We start from the raw sequence: 23,900 nt of genomic DNA on the forward strand, positions 1-23,900 counted from the left end.
GATCCATATATTTATACATCTATTTTAATTGGAAACTGTTCCCAGATTTTTGACCTTCATAACCATTAGGAACAAACCCATGACAGAGTATACAGTTGATCGTGATGGGTCCACGTGTCATGCTATGCTTGACAAGCGTGGAGTCCTTCTGCAGGGAGACATTTCTCCCATGAGCTGGTAGCATCCCTGGCTCTGGCGTGTGGGTCTCAGGATCCACGAGTGACGGAGAGTGGACTGATCTCTCAGTGGGGGGTCTCTGGAGGCTTTGCACCTCTCCCGAACGCAAGCCGAGACTCTCCACAAAGAGAAGGAGCCCTACACCCTGTCCAGTCTCTGTCCCCACCCCTCCTGTCCTCTGCTAGGTGTGAAGACGGACAGTAGAACCCCTTCCCTCCACTCCAGTGTGGCTAATTCCACCACCACCCCCCTCACCCCTGCCTCATGGCCCCTTCCTCTGTCTCTCCCATCTTCCTTTCAGCTGAGGTAATTTGGGAAAATGTGGACCTGTACAGGCTTTGGTTGAAAACATTTGATTGATCTTCTCACATGGGCCATTCTCTGGCGAGAGGGAAGAATGTGTTTGTGATTTCCCCCCCTTCTTTTAAATTGCAACAAAAGGAAAAATCCTATTTTCTTCCTGAGACTGTTCCAGTACGTAAGGATGCGTTTGAAATGCTGAGCCATGCCAGCCTGGCTGAGGTGGGAGGACGGCTTCGTCCACTGCCAGCCCTGCACCCAGCAGCCCGGCCTGACCTCCTCTCCCTCCCCCTCCTCCCCCTCCTCCCCCTCCTCCCCCTCCTCCCCCTCCTCCTCTACCTCCTCCTCCCCCTCCTCCCCCTCCTCCTCCTCCTCCTCATGCCAGCCCTGCCCTGGGCCTCCAGCCAGAGGAAGCAGCTCTGGCCGAACAGGCGGGCAGGGATGCAGTTTCCAGAGCATCAGCAGGGTAGCCTGCAGCACAGGGCTGGCGTCTGCCCCTCACTGGAGCAGGCCGGGTCCCCTGTCTGTGCTCGTTTGGAAGAAGGGTTTGGGCTGGGGGAACCTTAGCGTCCTGTCCAATCTTTGCACCCTAAAAATGCTTGGAAGAGCGTATGCTGGGGAATGTCTGGGGAAGGAAAGTGAAAGTGGAAAGGAAAGGGGTGCAGGAAAGGGAGGGTATGACAAGAGAAGTGAAGCCTGGCGTTTCTCCGAGTTCAGGGCTCCTGTGTGAAAGTTCCAGAGAGGTCAGGCATTTGCCCAGTGGCACGCCTCACTTGGTGCCTAGGCATGGCTGAAGCAGGGGTGCCGCGATTGCCCTGCCCGTATACCCTCAGTGACCACTGAGTTCCTGAGCATGCCAGCCTGACTTCCAGCCAACAGACCTGTGTCGCTTCACCTGAGGGCTCTCTCTGGCCACCGAGCCCACTCCGCCCAGACACAGGGCAGGAATTAGTGCCCCTTGGGAGCGGGCCTCCAGTCGTGGCTGCTAAGAGTTGAAGAATAAAGCCTCGAGGTGCCTCAGGTGTTGTGTGGTCTGCGGGTTCCAGGGTTCCCCAGCGGGATTATTCTCCTGGTGCCCACAGTGGTAACTGGCTCGATATCACACCCATCAGTGGCTCCTTGCTTCCAGATCCTCCCTCCCCACGCCCCTGCCACAGCTTTCCAGCATCACATCACAGATAAATGACTTGCCCCTTCGTCTTTCTCGCTAAGGCTGGACGTAAGAGAAAGGGAATGGTCCCATGCTCAAAGGCCAGGGACATTTATTTGTCAGCTGATGCTTCAGAAAAGGGCTCAAACCCACTGCGTTCAGACAGAGCCAAGGGGACAGTGCAGCTGCCCACATATTGCCAGGTGTCTGACGTGACCCTGGATCTTCACTAGAGGATGTAAAAGCAGGTGGGGTGTCCAGACGCACAGGGGAAATCCACCCAACAGGACTTGGCTATACAGGGACGCAGGGAGAAGGCTTCGGAAGTGGGGAGAACAGCACAAACAAGACATGGAATTTGCAAGCATTATTTTAAAAAAAAGTCTTGAAAAGCACTGTTGCACTCTTGCCATGTACTGGACACATCACAAAATGTGTGACCTCTCTGTGTTCATTGACACAGAGACATTGGCACACTTACGTTGGCCCTGTGACGTCAGCACTATTACACGTTCCACTTTACAGATGGGAAAGCCAAGGCACAGAGAGGTGCATTTGTTTGCCCGAGGCCATATAGCCAGTATGTGGCAAAGCTGGGATCCAAACCCAGGCCTCTGGGTTCAGAAAGTCTGACCGGCAGGAGGGGAACACCTGGAGGAGAGAAGAGGGAGGCCAGTGGGGGTGGGGGCTCCTGGACACCGAGTGCTGGGATTCAGTTCGGCCTCTGCACCCTGGAGCTGAGGAGCTGGTTTTCTGGCAGGTGGAACGGATGGACACCGGCAGCAGGCAGCCAGGGGGAGAGCCACACGCCTTTTCTGCGTGCAGTGTCCTCAGGGGAAACCTGGCCGCCCTTCTGTGCCTGCCCACCTTGGAGAAACATCTGTTACTCGTGTCAGTGTCCCGGGACTCAGAAACTGTCCCTAGAAGGCTGTCTGTAGCCACTGGCTTGATTAGGCTATTTATCCATTCAGTTTTCCCATCCAACCAATTTTTATTGAAGATACACGATGGGCCTGGCACCTTCCTAGGTGCTGAGGATGCAGTGCAGCAAAAGGCTCAGACTTGTCCTCAAAGGACTCATAGTCTTGTGGTGGGGAACAGAGAATTAGACAATCGCAGTGGAGGGGTATTGTGAGAATAGAGAAGGCACACAACAGACTTAGTAGTCTGGGAAGGCTTCCTAGAGGAGGTAACATTCTGAGTCGCAATCTGAAAAATGGGCAGGAGGTCCTCAAGTCGAAGAAGGCAGGGTAAGAGACATCATTTCTTAATTAGTAAACACAGAGCACTTACTGTGTGCCAGGCACTGTTCCAGGAGCTTTACGTCTATTCACTATTAATCCACGAAAGAACCCTGTGAGGTAGGTACTCTTACTGTCCACATCTTATAGATCTTATAGATGAAGAACTAAGGTGGAGCACAATGGCTGAGAAGCCTCAGAGGGTGGCAAACGTGGCGAGCGCCCCTGGGGCCATGGACCTTGGAGGCCACCACCAGAGCCATGTCGAGAAGGCGGGGCTTGCTCCTCGGGGCTCTGCAGAAGGGAGTGACATGCTCAGACCTTTGCTTGGGAAATGACCCCACCTGCTGCATGGAGGGTGGGCTGGACAGGGCCAGGGGGACAGAGGACGCTGCCACTGTTGTCTTGGCGAGAGATGAAGGGGGGCTTGGACTAGGGGCGTGGCAGAGGAGGTGAAGAGAAGGAGATGGATGTTGGGGTTCTCTGAAATGAGGATGCTCAATCTGCTGATGCAGATGTGAGAGAGAGAGAGAGAGGGTCCAGGGTGATGGCCAGGTCACCGCTTGGATGAGGAGGTAGAAGGCGGAGCTAGAGGAAAGTGGTGGGGCCAGTGAGGTTTGCACAGGTGAGGGGTGAGGTGCCAGAGGCCCTTCAGGAGGAGAGGTAGAAGGGACGGTTGACACTCCAGTCTCAAAGTCAGAGACAGGAAATAACTGGGGTGACTGTACCCCCCTAGGACACTTACCGTCAGTGCCCCCCTTTTAATCCCCAGTGTCTCGGCGGACTATGAATTACACGGTCACTCTGGACATAACTGACCCTGCTCCACGACGTGCCTTGACGTTGAGAACATCTGGGTCCAGGCTCCGCCTGCCTTATACACACACACATCTGGACACATGTTGTGTGTTCCTGTGAATAGCCATTCTGGGTGCAAGTGAAAGTGTGGCCATGAGTATGCACTTCCTAGGGCGGCAGCATCGTTATGGCTGAGGAGTACTGGACTCGTCTAAAGATCTGTGCTTCAACCCTGCCAGGCGCCCACACTTGTCTCAGCCCTCGGGTCCCACACCAGGGACTGAGAAGTTTGTTGAGGGAACCAAGGCTCTGTCTACACTCCACCAGCCCAATGGGCAATTGGTAGGATCAAGCCATTTCAATGATTTTGTCTGAAGTTTTATTTATTTGGTAATCTCTACACCCAACGTGGAGCTTGAACCCACAATCCTGAGATCACGAGTCACATGCTGTTCTGACTGAGCCAGCCAGGTGCCCCTCAATGAATTTTTTTTTTTAATTTTTTTTAACGTTTATTTATTTTTGAGACAGAGAGAGACAGAGCATGAACGGGGGAGGGTCAGAGAGAGGGAGACACAGAATCTGAAACAGGCTCCAGGCTCTGAGCTGTCAGCACAGAGCCCGACACGGGGCTTGAACTCACAGACCACAAGATCATGACCTGAGTCGAAACTGGATGCTTAATCGACCGAGCCACCCAGGTGTCCCAATGATTTTTTTTTTAATGGCATAGCTTTCTGTCCCACTCAAACTATATTCTAAAGCAAACTGAGTGGCCAGTATCTCCCTCCATGAAAAGGGAGATGCCCTACCAGAAATCTACAAAGGCAAGTCCACTCGGGGCTTATGCAAAAGGATGCCACAGGGCCTTTGCACAGGAAAGGTATGAGTAGGACAGCATATAGCTTTCTAGCTGTGTGTTTCTCATCTCTACCGCCAGCATACAGCAAAATATCTATAGAAAGAAACCAAAGCTTTAGCTAAATGGTGGCTCCCTAAGGGTGATCAACACTCTCAAACAGGATTTTGAACCTAGGAAATATCCTTCTCAAACTCTTTGCCACCAGTTTCTTTTGAAGGCTCCGTGTCTCTCAGTTCTGCCCATGGTGATGGAGTCAGGAGGCAGCTTTTCCACGACTGCCAAGCCCCGGCTCTAGATATGGATCACGCAGCTGTGGGACACAAAGCTTTCTTGGCTCATTGCATGACGCTCTCAGAAGCCCAAAGCAGGAGACACTTTGGGTTTCACGGGGTCCACAAGCGGCCCCCATGGTGCGCAGCCCCAAAGGCACTATGCTGTAGGGGTTAAGACCATGGATTCGAGAGGCAGACGGTCTGTCTCTCCCACCTGTTAGCAGTTTCTCCTCTTGCCTTGGTTTCTTCACTGGTGAAACAGGGTTGATAACTGTAGCAGTCTCAAATAATTGTGGCGAAGATTTGCCAGAATAAACAAATGCAACATAAAAATGGATGCCGGTGGAAGAAATTAGGAGCGGGAACAAAGAGGAAGAAGTGGCAAAAGGCCCTTTTGGCTGCCGAGGCCTTGCTCAGAAACCCCCAGGGGTTCATGTGATGACATTTCATTCAGACTGTTTTTTGCCAGAATGAGAAATGCAGGTTCTGTGTCAGAAATCATTGCAAATTCCAAATTAGTGAGGTTTCATGGTCCGCGGAAAGGCGCTGGAGGGGAAATTGGTCGACGGGGTGTTTTTTAGCTGTCGGAGCAAGCTGGCTGATTGATTGAGTGTCTCGGTCAATAGACTGTGCAGACAGCAGCCAGGGAACCGGGTGCAGGCGAGGAAATAGGAAGAAGACAGAACGCCAGTCAGCATGGGGGAGGTGAAGACATGGTCAGCAGCAGAGAGGGACACAGTTATACCAAAAGCTGGGGAGACACAGTCTGGACTGTGTAGCCCTTCTCAGTCTGGAGACCAGGGACACCCAGGCACAGTTCCTTGAGAACTCTTAAGGTCCCTCATGGCTCGCTGTATGTCCTAAGGCAAGTCACTAGACCTCTCTGAACCTCTGTTTTCTGACCTAAAACCAACCCTTACAACACCATCTCAAGGGTTTATTATAGCACTTAAATGAAAGAATGAGTTTTAAATGTCTGATGAACCGCCTGGCACATGGTGGGTACTCAGTAAATGTGAGGTGCCATTACTTTAACACCGTGAGTTAGTCAGTATACCTGTGCTTCAGCTTATGGACTCAGAAAATACGTTTGTAGGTGACAACTCTCATCCTTAAATCGGGGACTAATGGGCCATGTTGGTAGGTTCTGAGCCCTCCTGTGGCATTCCCAATGTGTTCAGAAAAAGTTCAGAAGATGGAGATGATCTAGACCCAAAGAAGCCTCTGACTTAACGAAAATCTTGGAATTAGGCTCTTCCGAAGTCATTGGCGCTGGTCTTCAGGGTCCCAAGCTATTCTAGGCAGATTGGAAGCCATGAACTCCTCAGAGATGAGGGGAAATGGATAATCCACAAGACTCCTCACCAGGCAGAAATTCCTTCTCACATTGGAGCTATCAAGCCCCTTTCAATAAGAGTTGAAATTATAATTACAATAATCTGATACTGTGCTTAGTTTAATAAGTGTATATTTTCCACCACCACCACGGGTGCCTGAGTGGCTCAGTCAGTTAAGCGTTCGACTTCCACTCAGGTTGTGATCTCATGGTTTGTGGGTTCGAGCCCCACGACAGGCTCTGGGCTGACAGCTCGGGGGCCTGGAGCTACTTCGGATTCTGCTTCTCCCTCTGTCTGCCCCTCTGCTGCTTGCACTCTGTCTCTCGCATTGTCTCAAAAATAAATAAACATTAAAAAAATTTTTTAATAAATAAAAAATAAATATATATTTTCCACCGCCACCTCAATGAAGTATTATTCCCATTTTAAAAATGAGAAAACTGAGGTTAAAATCGAGGAGAGGTCTTGCTCAAGGTCATGCTGTAATATCTTAGAGGGATTTGCAGAGTTTCTGGAGCCTGGTGGAGTAAAGAATGTGCTCCTTATAGGGCTACAGGCAGGGACGGGGGGTGGTCAGAAAAGGAGGGTATGATTATTGAGCTGAACCTTGAAGGATGGGTGGGTTTCTTTTTACAGAGAAAGAAAGAGGGGGCGCCGCAGGCAGAAGGATCAGCCTGAGCAAAGACAGGAAAGTTGGGCGCCTGTGTCCCAAAGGCTATTTACAATGAATAATTACAATTACAATGACAGCTAACATTGATTAAGTGCTTACTCTGCACCGGGAACGGTGTTAAGCACTTCATGTGCATCGTCTCTACGAGCCGGACAATATCATTAACCCTGTTCGGCAGAAGAGAAATGAAGTGACTCGTCCAAGATCACAGCTTGAAAATGGCAGAACCAGCTTCCCAGCTCCAGTTTGTCTGATTCCAAAGGTCTGGGTGGCTCCTGGGTGCTCCCCAGGGTACACAGAGATACCTCGGAGCTTAAAAAGACCTCTGCCCATATGCTAGGGAGGGGTTTGTCCCAAGATCCCCTGACATCTCCTGCTCCCAAGTCCTCCTAGAGCCGAGAGGAACCCATCAAAGTTGGTGGGCAATAATCACGAAGCTGACTGCCTAATAAAGATAAAGCTCTCTAATAAACCCGCAATCCTGCGGTAATGGGTTTGACTTTTAAAAGGCAGATAAAAGTCCCAGTGGAGGGACAGACCTTTCCCATCAACTCCTTAATCAGAATTACTGTGGAGGAGCCATTTCCTACAGGTGGGACAGCTGGATGCCTGGGCTGGCATTGAGAAATGACCACTTCTGTGTAAAGCCAGACGTCTGCTCCTTCCAGAGATCCCTCTCTCCCCCCGGGGAATGCTTTGTCAGGAAAGAACCCTGATGGCAAAGGATGGGGCCTCTGGGACAAGCCTAAAGGAGGGCGGGGAGGCTGGAGAGGGCGTGGTTTGAGAACTCGCTGGTGATTTGTGCTGAAGTTGCGGGGGCGGAGTCTTCTGAGAGCTTCCCGCTGATTGGTGGAGTTCTGATGGACCAACCTCTCCATTTATTCTGGCTCCACCGTCGTTGTCATCATCATCATCAAATAACATATACCGAGCGTTTCTTATGTATCTGGGAAATGTGCTAAACATTTTATAACCACCTTATGAGGCAGGTAATATTAACAACCCCATTAACATTTCCCATCCTCAGATGGGAAAACTAAGGCTTGTTGATAATAAATTTAACATCCTGTGGGTCACACAGCCCAGAAGTAGCAAAGTGGAGATTCAAACCTATGTCTGCCTGACTCCGGAAATTACAGTACTAAACTAACCATTGTTTCTGCACTTAGTAGTTTGATAGAGGAAACACTTGGTTTGGGTCTGGGTCTTTGATGGAATTCACAAGAAATAAAGCCCGAGACAGAGACTGGGGTGCACATGACTTGTTGAGGTTGTGCTCTCAGGAGAAAGGAAGTGAGGGAGCATGCTAGGGCAGGGGCAGAAAGCTAAGGGAAGATGTAGTTTCTACTGGAGTGTAGCCTCAGCCTGATGCCAGGGGGAGCTCTGGAGTGTGAATTAAACCTTAGAGTTGGTCCTACTTTGAGGCAAGTGGGCAGGTCTTTTGTACTTTAAGACAGTCAGTCATCAGCTATGGACTGCCTCTCTGCCCCACCCAGGGGTGGACATAACCTTCTGGAAAGGGGCGCCTGTGAGGCATTCGCAGCCAATATTCATATCAGCCTAGGATCTGACCAACAGCATCGACTGCAGCAGCAAAGGAACTGAGTGGTGGTCCCTGCACAGCCCCTAATTTGTCAAGTGTCTTTGAATGTAGCCCTTGCCCCCTCTGGACACCAGCTTCTCCAGGCTTGGGTTCAAAGTCCTCCCGGGCCTGGCCTAGCTCTGACAGGTTCTGACTCTGTGATCTGGCCCACTGCCCCAGCTGGCAGTCTGTGTTTCTGTAACCCAGGAGGAGAGACGGGGCCCCTCGGGTGGTTCCAACAGTGTGAGGCGAGGTGTCTGACAGCTTTCCCCCACTGAAGCCCTTTATCTCACTGCTCTGCTGTGTTATTTTAAAACTAACGAGCCCAGACCTCAGGAGCTCACCGCCTGCTCGCCGCCTGCCATCGAGATTTGTGGCTTGTCTGTTCTGTCCTCTCTGCAGATTTCAGTGGCAGCTTACTCTCTGCTTGTTAGGAATTTTCTTCCAAACCTCAGCATCAGGAAGGAGGCGTATGTGCATGTGTGTGTATGTGTCTACAGGAATACGAAGTCCAAATTGCACCATACTCTCAGAAGCCTCAACTGTAGTTCTAGATGATGAAAGAGTCTAGTGGGTGGCTCTGGGACGACAGGGAGAAACAAATTCATCCCTGAGTTATTGAAAAAGAAAGAAGGCAGGACACAGAAGGGAATGGGGCAAGGGCCATTGCTAGGTTCTGAGGTAGCCACTCGGCTTGGTGGTGGAGAGCCACGGTCCCGGTGTAGGGAGGAGCTCCTAAGACACTCAAGGGCACACCAACCTCCCTGCGCTCCCACTCTGCAGAATCCCTTGCCTTGGGCTCTTTGGGGAAAGGGGCTCAGAATCAGCAGTGAGGCTAGAGAACAACGTGACCTATCCTGAGAAGTGTGGCTGATATTTAAAGTGCCGCCGTGGAAGTGCTGGGCGTGCATCGTGCCGTTTTATTCTCATTCCAGCCCTATGAGGGTCATATGATTTGTGTTTCACCAGAGAGGTGAAGAGGTTTTCCCAAGGCCACCCAGTTGGTGAATGGCCGGGCAGAATCTGTTTGATGAGTCTGATCACCATGCTCTACCGAACCCTCCGCAGACCAATCAGTCTTCCCCGTCTGTACGGCCTGTCTTGTTCCTCCAACCTTGTCCTCTTTCCTTAGGGCTTCTCCTTTCCTGGGTCACTTTCATTCATGAGAGTTTATGTACCTGACCCATGTCTTCCTCTGAATTGTAAGGAAAGCCTTCTTGGGGGAAGGAGCATGTCTGGAGCATCTTAAAATGACCCTCCACCAGGAGTAAAAGAAGGCGTAACAGATAAGTGAATGAATGAATGAATGAATGAATGAATGGGAGGAGTCAGACACTTTATAGTGCAGCTGACCCAGGTTTGAATGGCACAGGATCCACTTATGTGTGGATTCTTTTCCATAAATACGGCACAGGACTGTAAATGTATTTTCTCTTCCTTATGATTTTCTGAATAACATTTTCTTTCCTCTAGCTTACTTTGTTGTAAGAATACAGTGCATAATACAGATGACATACAAAAGATGTGTTAACCTACTGTTTATGTATCAGAAAGGCTGACTGGTCAACAGTAGGCTCTTAGTAGTTAAGTTTGGGAGGGAGTCAAAAGTTATACATGAATTTTTGACTGCACGGGTGTTGGTGCACCTAACCCCTGTGCTGTTCAATGGTCCATTGTATATTTTAAGAGCCAGTCCACCAGGCTGGGGCACTCCTGTTGAGCCATCTTGTTATTCGAAAACCTCACTGGCACAGAGCTTAACCGACTTCCTCAGTTTCCCACCTCACTGTGGCGAGGTGCTCTATCTAACCCCAAGAAGATCCAATCTCATGGCCTTAAATACCATCTAAATGCCAACATCCCTCAAATGCACTTCATCAGTGCTAATGTCTTCTTTGAACTCCAGTCTTGGGCACTCAGCTGCCTACCTGCCATTTCCACATAGATCTCTAATTGGCATCTCAAAACTGGCATGTCCCAAATGCCCTTCTCCACCTGCAGCCACCCCAGCTTAGCAACCAGCAGCTCCATCCTCTTTGTTTCTCAGAGGAAAACCTAGGAGTCACCCTTGACCCCTTTTGTTCACACTTCCATGTCCAATCCATGAGCAAACTCCATGGATTCCAGCTTCAACCTGTGTCCAGAATCTGACCACTTCTCACCACTACGGCAGTGATAACCCTGACCCCAGCCACCATCGTCTGTCAGGTGTGTGATTGCAATAATCCCAACTCGTCTTCCTGTATTTATCCTGGCTTGCTTGCCCACTACACTCAGCATGCCTCCAGGGAGACCCTGTAAAGCCTAAGTCAGACCTCATTGTTCCCCTTCTTGGAACCCTCCAATGGCTTCCTGTCTCACTCAGAGAAAAAGTCAAGTTCTTGCAATAGTCCACCAGACAGTCCATGATCTGGTCCCTCATTACCTCTCTGATGCTCCCTCCTAATTTTTGTCCCCCTTAGTCAGCTCTAGCCTCATTGCGTCAATGCCTTTGCATTGACCGTGCCCTCTGCCTATCATGCTCTTCTCCCGGGCATGCATGAGGCTTCCTCCCTCAGTGCCTTCAAGTCTTGCTCAGATGTTACCTTTGAAGGGAGGCCTTCTCTGGTCACATTTAAAATTCCAGCCCCTTCCCAGTAGCATTCCTAGCTTTCCTTATCCTCTGTTTCTCTTCTGTATGCACTTTCCAATAGCCTACGTATTTCCCACTTAATTATGTGTATTTTCTGCTCTCCTCCTCCCTCTGCCCATCCCAGTAGAATGCAAGCTCCGCCAAGCAGGGATGGTTCCTGCCTTGTTTTCTGTTGTGTCTCCAGTGCCTAGAACATGGACTACATATAATAGGTGCTCAATAAATATTTGTTGAGTCAGTGACTGAGCAAAGAATAAGCGAACGGTCCCTGGCAGCACTTGTTGGAACCAGTCCTTACTCTCTTGGCTCTTGAACCAAGGCTCCTCCCTACCCTGGACTGGAGGCTTCTGTCCTGTTCCCAGAAGATCCTGCTTGCTTGGTGCCTCCTCCAGTAGTGGCTGTAACGATGCCCAAAGGGACTCACCTAGCACAGCCCCTCCCACGGCAGGAAAATATAGTCAGCCACTCATGCTCCGTGGAGAAACCTAAACCCTGTCTGCAATTCCAGCTGGTAGAAAGGTCCTGAGGGTGCCCTGGGCTGAAGCCAGAGATGTTATTCTTGCCTGTAGTGACACAGCTTGGAGGAATCAGGGCTTGAACCCAGGTCACTAGGACCCCAGGACCGTTGTACTTTCTCAGCATCACCTAATTACTTTTTGCAGCCCGTTCAAGTGGAAAACCACAGCACTTTGGAACTTAGCCATTTCCCAAGTTACGGGCAGCCTATATTCCAGGCAGTCCCCAGAATCCAATCCAATCCAATCCAATCCCCCTCTCAGTCACTTGCCCTCTCCCTAGGCAAATAGGCAATCGACAGGCCAGCCTGGGGAGGGAGAAATGACTGGCTGAATTTGGGGTTGATGGGAGGGCAGAGGATGGATGTGTTCAGTGATGAGAGTCCACAACCCAGGCATGTCGGGGGCCTGACCTGCTTGGCTGAGCTGGGTAAGAAATGCTGAGCTGATTTTTCTCCATATGGTTCTTTTGTCCTTTGACCTGAACTTGGGAACTGGACAATTTTTGATATACAAGCATGTTTACCACACACACATACACATGTTCCCACACTCAAATGCTCTCAGCCGTGAGAGCTGAACTAAACCATTGTCATCTTGCCCGAAGAGAGAGTGTGCTAGAGGGCTGTGCTTGTCTATATAGGCAAGCCTTCAGGGTCGGGTCCAAATCCTTTGTGAAATCTACAGTCTGATTACTCCAAGTGTGGGTTCCTGGGGCCACAGCAGCACCTGAGAACTGGTTAGAAGTGTAGACTCTCAGGCCCTAACCCAGACATGCTGAGTCAGCATCTCCAGCCTAACAAGATCCTCAGGAGATTCATGTGCACGTGAAGGTGTGAGAAGCACCTGTCTGTCCTCCACATGACCCTCAAGGACCCAGTCCCTGCCTTCCTCCCCGGTATCAGCTTCTTTTTTTCCTGCACCCCATGTCCATTGCAACATTATTTACAATAGCCAAGACATGGAAACAACCTAAATGTCCATCAGTGGGTAAATGGAAAAAGAAATTATTTTACGTAAACACAACAGAATACTATTCAGCCATGAAAAGAAGGATGTCCTGCTATTTGTGAGAACACGGATGGACCTTAAGGGCATTTTGCTGAAGTGAAATAAACCAGGCTCAACTGTTGCTTTCCACCCTCCACCCCACTGTCTCATTCAGCCTACTGCCTCCTCTGCAGTTACGTGAAGTTCACTGCTGTGTCCTGATGTCGGGCCTTTGCACTCTCCTGACCAATTTCCATATATCTTTAGGAAGCCTTCCATGGCCACCTGCCCACGTTCCCATGGCTGGATTAAGTGTTCTCTCTCTCTCTCTCTCTCTGTCTCTCTGTGGTTCCATGGCCCTCTGAGATTACCATACCATATTTCCAGTTGAGGGATCTGTCTTCCCCTTGCAGGCTGAAGGCAGACACAAGTCTTAATTACTATACAGTCCTTGAAATCTGATACTAAGTAGGGGTTCAGCAGACAGCTGTTGAACAAATGAATTAAATAATGAGGGAGATGCCAGCTTCATAAAATTTCTTATTTCGCATTCGGTTCCTAGTGGCATGAGCATTACTGACCCTGAGCCCAGCTATGTCTCCCTCAGTGGCTCTCTGGAATCCCCAGTCTTCCCCCAAGCCCCTATACTTTTTCTAGCCATGGTAGCAAACTCAAAGAGTCACAGCTCCTGCAGATTATCCCCAACCAGGCTTAGTTAACCTTGAAAAGGACTTGGTACCAAGACCTCAGGCCAGGATATTAATAGGGCCCAGACTGAAGCCCCAGGAACCAAGGCACAGATTAGCCCAACCCATCTTGTCCGTAGGCTGAGTCAGCCCCGTGATAAGGCTTGAGCTTTCTAGCGGACTCGTGAGCTGAGGGTGTGGGCCTTCACTCTTACTGAAACAGGCAGACTGTAGGTATCTGGTCAGCGTGGGGACAAGGACGCACCATCCACAGGCCTGAATGCACGTGTAGAATAAGAACCTGGGGCGTGAACCTTGGATGGAAAGCAAGAGCCTTTTCCTCTCCAGGTCTCAGTGTCTTCATCTGTGTAATGGGGATAAGTTCACTACACTGGGCACCTAACAGAGGGTTGTCGATTTCAGTTGAGATGCTGGACTAGTGCTCTACACCCAGGAGAAGCCGTTAAGGGGATGAAGGCAGTAAGCGTCCCCAGTCTAATGACCAAATGCCATTCCTCTTTGTGGAATATAACATCCAAGCCAAACTTGAGATGCAGCCCCTTCTCCAAACACATAAAACAAGTCCCTGTCTTATGATGAAATGACCAAGATTCACCCTATACCCCCACGTATGACTTCCTTACATTTTCAAAGTGTTTTCCAGATTTCTCTCCTTTTTCCTCAGTTGATTCTTATAAACAGGCAGGGCAGCTACTGTTCTTGCCTCTTACTATCCCCGGGTCTCAGTTTTTCCACCTGTACAGTAGGGACGACCATGCCTGTTCCTGGGTTTCTGTGGAAGCTTAAATGAGATGGTGCATGGCCCCGGTGTCTGGCACAGAGTAGGTGCTTGATAAATGCTGTCTCTGCTGCTGTGATTTAGTGACACGGAAAGAGCACCAGACTGGGGGTCAAAAGGCCATGGTTCAGCCACAGCTCTGACATGAGTCACTCATTGTGCAGCCTTGGGCAAGTCCCTTGCTTCTTGGGGCCTCAGTTTCCCCACTCAGTACAGAGGAGAGCCAGGGTGGGGGGCCCTTCCTACTCCCCTCCAACATTATTTGTCTCTTATTCCCCAGTCGGTGTTTAACTCAATCTAGTTCTTGGGGCACGGGGATCTCTACCCAACCCAGGGCCCGGTGAGCACTTTGCTGGGAGCAGGGCGCTTTGATGTGAGAAGCAGGGAAGCAGCTAGGGAGCCGGGCATCTCGGAGAGTTTTGTAGAAAGTTCAGGCCTGACTTTTATCGGAGGCTGGGAATCTGCTGGTTGCCATGACTACAGAGAGCAGCATCTAAGCTCCAGGTCGTTGATTAGCAGGAACAGAGCGGGGAAGGCCTTGAGGAATTCAGCACGCACGGCCCCCTCCCTCCCTCTGTGAAGTGGAGTGTGCCGGCCCTTGACTTCACTGTTTTAGCTGTCCCCTGAAGATCTCGCCTCCTTTTAAGTGCTTTTTTATGCAACATCGAAGGGCCCTGTGGTAAAAATGAGGCAGCTGCCAGGACTCCTCAGCAAAGACAGAACATGGAATTTTTCTTAAAGCCCTGCAAGGCTGCAGAGCGGGAGGTGGGGAAGGAAGCTGGTGGGGGGCGGGGGTGGGGTGGCTTGGGGGAGAGGGGCTCCACGGCTGAGGTCTGAGTCCGCTGAGATGCTGTCTCACCTGAGGCGGGCCCTTCTCCTTGGACCACTGCTTCTTTATACTAAGGAGAGTTTGCCTCTGATCTGTGGTTCCCACCTGAGATCAGTCATCATTTATCTATCCATCCATCAGTCATTCATTCGACAAATGTTTATTGAGCAAAAGAGGGCACACTATGCCAGGCACCATATCCCTGGGGATTCCGTGGTGAGAAAAGAGGCTAGTTCTCACTCTCGTGAAGCTAACATTGGAGTCTAGTAGACAAGTGGTTAGCAAACAAACATATAAAATAGTCATTTCAAATAGTAACAAGTGCCCTGAGGGGAGAGACAGCAGACTGCTGTGCTGGCGGCAGGTGAAGAGAGGGGCAAAATCACTTAAGGGGGTCAGAGAGGGTCTCTCTGAGAAGGTGACTTCTGAACCAAAGGAAGGAACTGGCCATGCAAAGAACTGGAGGAACAGCATGCCAGATGGATGGAACAGAAGGGCAAAGCCTCTGAGCAAAGGCCCTTTTCCACATGAGGGACGACAGTAAGGAAGCCATGTGGATGGAGCAGAGTGAGGGATGGACAGAAGGGTAAGAGATGGGGTCTAGGGTCGGGGCAGACGCCGGATCATGCAGAGCCTTTTAGTTCTGGCAATCAGTTTGGATTTACTCTTAATCCAAAGGAGGCGAAATTACCGGGGATGTTTCTTTAAGATGCAGATTTCCTAGTTTCACCCCTTTGAGACTACTTATTATGGCTAGGTTGGGACTGAGAAGTCTGTATTTTTAACAGCTCCTTGGGAGCCTCTGATACTGTGCCAGGTTTGGGAAGCCTGGGACTGCATGGTCTCGGAGCCTCTTTCAGTTTTCAGGAAGCAGAGAAGCCAAGTGTCAGAACATCTTGAAAAAAGATCTTAAAAGTTGTATGACATTATGGAGAATTCCTTTCTTCCTTCCCTCACAACTCCCTATCCGCCTGGTAGAATTAATTCGGGTTTTGTTTGTTTTTTTAGCTTGTTTGCAAAAATCGCAGATGGGGTACCTAACACAAGGAAGGTGAAGCCAGCGTTATGGGGGGAAAAGAACAATCGAAAGTATCAGGTTATAACAGCAGCAACCCCACCAAAACATCATCAGGATTTGCCAGTCCCTGATGCTGGCGATGATGGATGAGGGTTGTCCTCACCCTAAGCCTGGTCCACCAGAGCCTGGCAGTAGCATTCCCCATCTGTCCCTGTGCTACAGATAACCCATGCCTCCTCTCCCTCCAGCAGCAGGAAGTCACTGAGACCTTCCACACAATGCCAGCTCTTACTCATCGTCTATTTATTCACTGCCACATTGCTCACATCAGTTATTGTTGTTTATTTTTCCCTTTTGAGGGCTTGCCTCAGATACAGATTTGGGTCATGGTTTCCTATAATGCCCCAGAGTCCAAAACCCCATTCTTACATGTGTCCAGCTCAAGGCAACACACATCCATTGATAAGTTCGCTGATCACTTTTCTAGGAGAAATACGGGGTACAATAGAAAATGCATCAACTGAGCCATCGGAGTTGACTGAGGCATTGGCTGGTTTATTTCCACCAACTGTGACGTGAAGGGATTAACTCAAAGCATCTCAAAATCCCTTTCTAACTCTTTGAAACAAATGCGTGTTCTCTTTAGCCAATGCATGTGCTCTTTCATTTATTCATTGCACAAATGTTGAGTGTTTACCACACAGTGGGCTCTGGGGCAGTGAGACACAGTCCCACTCCCAGGGAACTCATAGTCTGGCGTGAGGAAAAATAATGAAATGGCAACAGCTCATATCAGGAGTTGCAGTCATAGTAGCAAAAGGACTGTTATATCCGAGAATAGGGCTTAGATCTCCCCCTAAGTCTGCCCCCGGCGTCACCATCTCTACCTCATCAGTGGGGACCCATCCTGCCGGTTGCTCAGGCTCAAAACCTTGGAGTCATCCTTGACCCCTCCCCTTCTCTTATTCTCTCCCACCCCACCTTTAGCCAGCAGCAAATGATGCTAGAGTCCCACTTTCAAATATCAGAATCTGACCACATCTCATCACCTCCATCACCAACCCACCGATCCGAACCTGGACAGTTGCATGCACCTCCCTCCCTGTTGTTCCTCCCTTGCGTCTAGTGTCTTCAGCCACTGGGCTGATCCTTCTAAAATGTGAGGCAGACCATGTGAGTCAGTCCTCTGTTCAAAAGCCGTGCCATCTCAGCCGCAGAGTCCCATGACCTACAAGACGCGAACTCTGGTCTCCCCTCTTACCACAACCTAGCCCTGCTTGCTCTCTCTTGTGAATATATGCCAAGGGTCTTTGAACCTGCCATTCCTTCCGCCTGGAGCACATTTTCCACTTCCCATGGATAACTTGTGTAGAATCTGTACATCGCCAGGCAACGGATTACCCAACCCCCCCCCCCCCCCCAAATCTTATAGCTTAAAACAACAACAAACAGTTCTGATGTCTCCCCGTCAGGAATTTGGCTGGGCCACTCTGGCTGGGCATCTCGCGTGAGACTGTGCGCAGATGTCAGCCCGGGCTGCAGTGTCATCTGATGAGTCACGACTGGGACTGGAGGGTCCACTTCCAAGTTGGCGTGTGCACATGGCTGGTGGCCGGAAGCCTCGGCTGTTCTGCAAGCGGGCTTCCCCATAGCGCTGCCTGAGGGTTCTCACCCCGTGGTGACGGCTTCCCTCAGAGTGATCAGTCCAAGGGGAGCGAGGCAGAAGCCGCCTTTGTGACCTGGTCTCGGAAGTCACGTGTTATCACTTGCACTGCCTTCGAGTCATTAGAAGCAAATCGCTAAGCCCTGCCAGTATTCAAGGGGAAGGAAATTAGGTTGCATCTTTTCATGGGAGGGCTGTCAAAGACTCTGTGAACACATTTTAAAACCACCACTCACTGCAAGGTGAGTTCCTATTCCTTTAAGCCCCCGTCCCCCGGTTACTTCCAGAGTGGCCTTCTTCCCTGATACTCTGTACAAAAGAACAGTCACCCCCTCCCATTACAGAATACTGTTTCATTTTCTCCATGATTTATTGCCATCCAATAAGCCACGTTATTACTTGTGTATGCGCTTAGACCTGCTCCCCACCCCCGGTCTGGAATGTAAACTCCGTTATCACAGGGGACACCTCTCTCTTCTTCACTGCAGCCCCACACTTAGAACTGGCCTGGATGCAGGTTAGCCTAGGCCCGGTCAAGTATGACAGGAGGCAAGTGTTGCTGGGCACTGGGCAGAAATTGTAAGCTCTGAGTTGTTTGAGCAGAATCAGGACAGAATTCCATATGAAGAGACTGGAGGCATGGGAATGGAGCCCTCAGAGTAGGAGAAGCAGAGCAGATAGGTGTAGGGAACACCGGAGTTCTGGAAGCCTGGCGTGGGCAGTGAGGAGGGCTGGACGGCCCCGACAAGAGTCTCCATCCCTCCTGGGCTTGCCGCATCTCTCAGCTCTGCTTCTAAAGATGCACTGATAAGCAGCTGACAGAGACGGATGTGTTTTGCTGCCCTTCCTTCAGTATTGACTGGGTTTGGCCTGCTCTCTGGGCAGCCCTAAGGAGCAGGGGGCTTATCAGATGCATTCATCCTGAGTCATAAAACCAGTCTTGATGCACTGGCTGCAGGTGCTTGGTGCAGGAGAAATGCTATTGCCTGTGGTCAGTGCTTGACCCGGACTCTGCAGGCAGGGTGAGGAGGGAGGGGCACTCGCTGGATGATGCCAAATCCACCTGTTCCTCCCAAACTCCTGAGGTTGGGGGCCAGGAGATATGAGTGGCAGTGTCTTCAAAGACTGAGTACCTAGGTGACTTCCTTCTCCTTTCTGGGTCCCAAAGAAGGAAGTGGGACTCAGGTAGTTTTCCTAGAGTTGTCTGGGGCTCTTCTCAGAGGCAGAGGGATGAGCTTCAGGCCTTCATGGGAATTGCATCCCAGGTAGGTGGCCTCATACCTGCCAAGGACACCAAAGTGGAGCAAAGGGGAATGGAACAGACACTTTTTAAGGCCGTTTTGTTTGCTTTATGTTATCTCATTTTCATAACCATTCAGCAATATAAGGACTAGTGTTACTCCCTATCTGATCACTGAGGAAACTGCAAAACAGAGAGATGGAGTCTTCTATCTACTAAGTGGTGGAAACAGTGTTTGAACCCAACTATGTACACCTCTTCCATCCAGAGATAAGGCAGGGAAATGGGACAGAAATGGCAAAGGGGCATTGGAACTGATTCTCTCATGCTTTGGCCTCCACTGAATGTTTTGAGCAAGGATGTGGAACACTGGTTTCCAGCCTCTCCCTGTGGTTTAGTCAAGATAGGATAGGATAAGCAATGCCACAGTAACAAATAAACCCCTAAATCCCAGTGGCTCAACCCAACCAAGGCTTATTTCTATCATGCAAAGTCCGATGTGGCTCAGGCATCTCTCCTCCGTCAAGTAGCTTCACCTTTCGGGGTATGTGACCTCCAAGGTCACTGCAACAGAGGGAGAGAGAGCTGGAGAAGGCACACAGACCTTGCTGGCTCAAACCGGAAATGACACACGTCACTTCCACTGAGAGACCAGTGGCCAAAGATAATCTCTCACGGTGCCAACCTAACTGCAAGGAAAGTTGGGCCATATTAGGATGTCTCTGAATGTCTGATGAACGTGAAGACCTTGTCATATCCTAACAATTTCAGCCTCTTTATTTGTTCCCCTGTAGGACAGAACCCCAGAGCAGCCCTGTGGTTCCAGCTCAGGATGGACCCTCGGAAAAGCTGAGCAAGCATCTGGCCACCGAGGCCTTGGGCACCAACAGCTGGGAGAGAGACAAGGCCTGCCGGGAGCTCAGTCCTGCCAGAGCATGCAGGTGACATGCTGACCCAACCCTCTCTGGGGTCCAGTGAGGAGGTTCAAGTTGAGAATGCAGAAGTGAAGTTTGTCTTTCTGACCACTCTTCCTCTCCTTCTGTTTGCAAATTCCTCTTTCAGACCCTTAAACCCAATCAAAAGTCAGCACGCTTTTTTTTTTTTCCTGTAGAGGACCAGATAGCAAATATTTTGAGGACCAGATGGACTCGGCCACAACTACTCAATCCTGCCCTTGTAGCCCAGAAACAGCCACAGACTCTACGTAAATAAGGTGTATAGATGCATTTCAATAAAACTTTATTTATAAAGACAGGCTAGATACAGCCTGGGGGTCAAAGTTTGTTGCCTTTGCCTTAGATGATGGAGCTAGTTCCTGTCCATTTTAATGACTCTATAAGCTTCTTATTCCCAAGTCATGACTTCAGCCCAGATCTGTCTCCTGAGATCCAGATCTTTGCATTTATTCCTTAAATTCAGTTATTCAACCAGGATTTCTTGAGCACCCATTGGTGACAGGCACTGTGCTGACATCTGAGGACACACCGTTTTACTGAGGTTCGGAGAGGTAATGTAACTTGCCAAAAATATGGCAGCCAGTAAGTGGCAAAGTGAAGTTTTGAAATATGGTCTCTCTGATCTTAAATCCTAGACTAACACCTACCACATTATACTTTGATGCTAATGAAAAAGCTAATCTATCCCCTGGCTTCTATTTTCAAGTTTTGCACCCTGCACATATAAAGCCTAGTCTGTCTTTGGCCTCTGGAGAATCAATTTTGTTGACAACATGGTCTTTATTATCTGGTTTTATCAGCTGGTTGAAACTAACTCACCACTCTCTCACTACCCTGGGCTTGTACCTACCCACTCAGTGACACGTGGAAAATGAACCTAGTGTCCTTGCCAATGGTGTGCCCTAGATATAATCCCTACCTCTTCCTGTTGCATCAGAGGGTGTCAAAGCCATTTTATAGGTGTGGAAACTGAGGACAGTAGGTGGCAGGATCAAGATTAGCCTGAGGACCCCTGATCTGGTCCAGATTCTCTCTTTATGTCCTGGAGTTGTTGGTTTCCTAAGGTACAGACTCTAAACTATATTAGGCACCCATCTGAGAATTACATGGAAGCTATGAGTGCTGCCACCAGGGAAAGTGTGGATATGCTCCAAGAAAACTCCCCAAATTCCACGTACCATTTCAGAGGATTCATAGACTCCCAAGGCCCATGAGCAGGGCTGTCTAGTTAAGAATCTGAATTCGGAAGAAGTGGTTTGGGAAGCCAGAATATCACTGACAGGTGAAGTCCACTTCTCTACCCACCTACTGTCTCGGCCGCGGGGTTTACTTAGGCTCTGATGTCAATGGGGGAGAAAGAGTGAAGTCCTATCAGCTTGGAGAAGTGAAGGTCAACATCAGATCTGGAGAATTCTCTCCAGGAAACAGGAAAAAAGCTGTTTCCATAAGAGGCTGAGGGAGATGGAGAGAGGGGAGAGAAAGGGCATTTCTATACTTCGAAAACACTGTCTCTCAATCCAAGGGAGAGACTGTGTCATAGAGATAGACGTGTACTAACCGAGCAACTTTAGGGACTTAGTTTTCCTTCCCAGGCCTCAGTTTTCACAACTATAAAATGGGAATATTGAGATATATATCTCCTAATCAGAGTGAGGATTAAATCAGATATGCATGTACAGATCTTGACCGTGAGCCTAGAATGTGGGGGGCGCTGGGAATGCCTGTGGGGGTGCCATGGGGCCCGAAGAGCAGGCTCCAGGCATGAAAATCTCAACAGGGATACCATGTTGTCACTTTGGCTGCGGAGAGTCCCTTTGACTGTGGAGTGTGTTGCTCCCTTCTCTTATCTGAGACCCACTCTCTGACATGCTAAAAAAAAAAAAAAAAAAAAAAATACAATAATAGAAAGTACATTTTTACATGAACTTGCTGAAGACCAGGGCGCATTGCATGAGTGAGGGCCTCATTGCTTGTGACAAACGTGGGACACGGGTATCATGTTTTATTCCCATCTCACAGATGATGCACGTGATACCCGGAGAGGTAGCTGAGCTAGGAGGTAATGGAGCGGGAGTGTGTCAGCGTCTATAGCCAGCATTCTTTATGGTTGCAGAGTCTGCATGTTTGACCATTGTGAACGGAGCCACTCCGTGTGTAATCACTAAACACTTAACCGCTGCATATTTCATGGCTGCTTGTGTGACTGCGGTGTACTTACTTAACCACTAGTCTGGCCCCTCCAGCCCTGCTGTGAGGGCACACCTAGGCACACAGGTACAGGAGGAAGAAAAAGGATTTGCAGAAGGGGTTGATTTTCCCCTCACAGACCTAAAATCCAAAGTCAAGGCCTTTCTCCGTTTGACCCCATCGCTCACATAGGAGGGTAAGTGGTTCCCAAGCCTGCTTCCTTGGGACCCTGGGGTTCCAGAAAAAGAAGTGAGAATAATTGTCTGAAACATTGAGATCTTTCTCTATTTTATAAGACACAGCTTTAAGGATTTTTTTTCCTTTTTAAGCATTTCTTCCTTAAATGTTTAGGGGTTTTTTTTTTCTTTCAAATTCCTGGCAATGGTTACACTGCGAAGTGTTTATGTGAAACAAGATAATTTAACAAGTGGCTAAATTATTGCATCCATTCACCCCTCATTAGGTCACCCAACAAATATTTATTAGGCTCTTACTCTGTGTCAAGCACTTGTTGCCGGAAAAATTTGGAAGTGGTCTACCACAGTTACACAAGCAGCCCGTCTGCTTCCTGGACATGTGTACTATGCTTTGTGCTTTATAACACATAAGTGTAGTTAAGTAGTGAGGTACTTAATCCTGTGATATTTGATTTAAGCCTGCTTAAAGTGACTCTCTTGAAAACGTTCTAGATATAACTATACAATTTTTATTTATTGGCAATGCAGAGACCTTAACAGATAGTCTAGTCGCTTGGTCATTTTTTCTACTACCCATAATGATCCAGATTCTTAGAATGGAATTCAATATGGCAGCATTTGATGATGGCCTTTAAAGAGCTGGGTGACTTCCAAAAGAAATGTCCACATAAACAAGTTTGAGAAGGCAGTTGGTTTTGTGGGAAAGCTCTCTGGGTGGGAATTACACAGGACTTGACTGCAATCCCACCTCAGATGCAGCCATGGGCAAGCCAGTTCATGATTTTGTGCTTTATGGTCTGTGTCTGTAAAATGAGACCCTAAAAGTCATACCGCCTTCAAAGTGTTTTTGTATATGTAAAACGGTTGGCACATAATAAGGGGATCAATGATAGTGGTCTTAACGCTAATAACGACAATAGTATTCTTATTGATACTACATTTTCCCGGTAACGTTCAACTGAGTGGGCATGTTTCAGTCCCCAAGCAGTTTTTCTTCCCAAACCCATCTCCTTTTGCCACAGGATAGTGTTTTAAAAAAAATCCCTGGAGCCTTCCCCAATTATAAAAGGAGATAAGTTGACTTCATTCAGCTGCAGCCAGAGCATTTGAATTTAATTGAATGGGAAATAATTATTCCTGAAGAGCAGAGGTTTTTGAGGTTCTGTGAAGCGATATAAGATATGTATCTCATTACATTAGACCTCGGCAAATATACTTTTAATAATCAGCTGCTACTTAACATAACTTCCTCCTCCTATTAAATTTCCGGCAAGAACGATGGACATGAAGTACTGGGGAAGGAGGGGGGGTGCTGAACTGCTGATTAATTATTTAAAAAGTGATTTATTTACCAAGGTGAGCCATTTGCAAATTCAATAATAAATCTATTAAGGAGCAGTTAACCTCTATAACTCTGTTTTAAATAATCAATTGGTGTTTGGGTAACAGTACAACGTCTGTCTCATTAGGTCGGCATTAACTCCTTATTTGAAGTGCTTAATCTGCAGTATGACCAAATCAACCATGAGGTGGTAATTAGGTATTCGCCATGGGTCCTTCATCCTCCAAGGAGCTGGGTCCTCCTTCCTCGGCAGCAGCAGCCCTGGTTGGGGCTTGGGGCGTCCTGGGTTCTCTAATACCTGACTCTGTGCTCCCCACAGTGCCTCCTGTGACAAAGACCTGACGCCACCAACTTCCTCCAGGGGGAAGAAGAAAAAGAAGAAATCCACCCGGAAGAAGAGAAGGAGGTGAGCGTCCTAAGGGGAGATGAAATCTTAAAGATGGGAGAAAGGATG

The 23,900-nt window shown here is 49.1% G+C and overlaps 1 protein-coding gene across 3 annotated transcripts in view; it reads left to right on the forward strand.

The window, feature by feature from the left end:
* SRRM4 (serine/arginine repetitive matrix 4) overlaps positions 1 to 23,900 on the forward strand; it is a 154,573-nt gene that overhangs the window by 88,539 nt on the left and 42,134 nt on the right. For 2 of the 3 annotated variants that reach the window (XM_086681810.1, XM_086681809.1), the window contains exons 2-3: positions 19,559 to 19,705; positions 23,766 to 23,852. In XM_086681810.1, coding sequence (XP_086537936.1) covers positions 19,559 to 19,705; positions 23,766 to 23,852 — 234 coding nt within the window. The remainder of the gene's footprint in view (positions 1 to 19,558; positions 19,706 to 23,765; positions 23,853 to 23,900) is intronic. The other variant, XM_086681811.1, reaches the window with a different exon arrangement.

Source organism: Puma concolor, chromosome D3, assembly GCF_028749965.1.
Source record: "Puma concolor isolate L17-30 chromosome D3, mPumCon1.1.hap2, whole genome shotgun sequence".
Classification (NCBI taxonomy): Eukaryota; Metazoa; Chordata; class Mammalia; order Carnivora; family Felidae; genus Puma; species Puma concolor.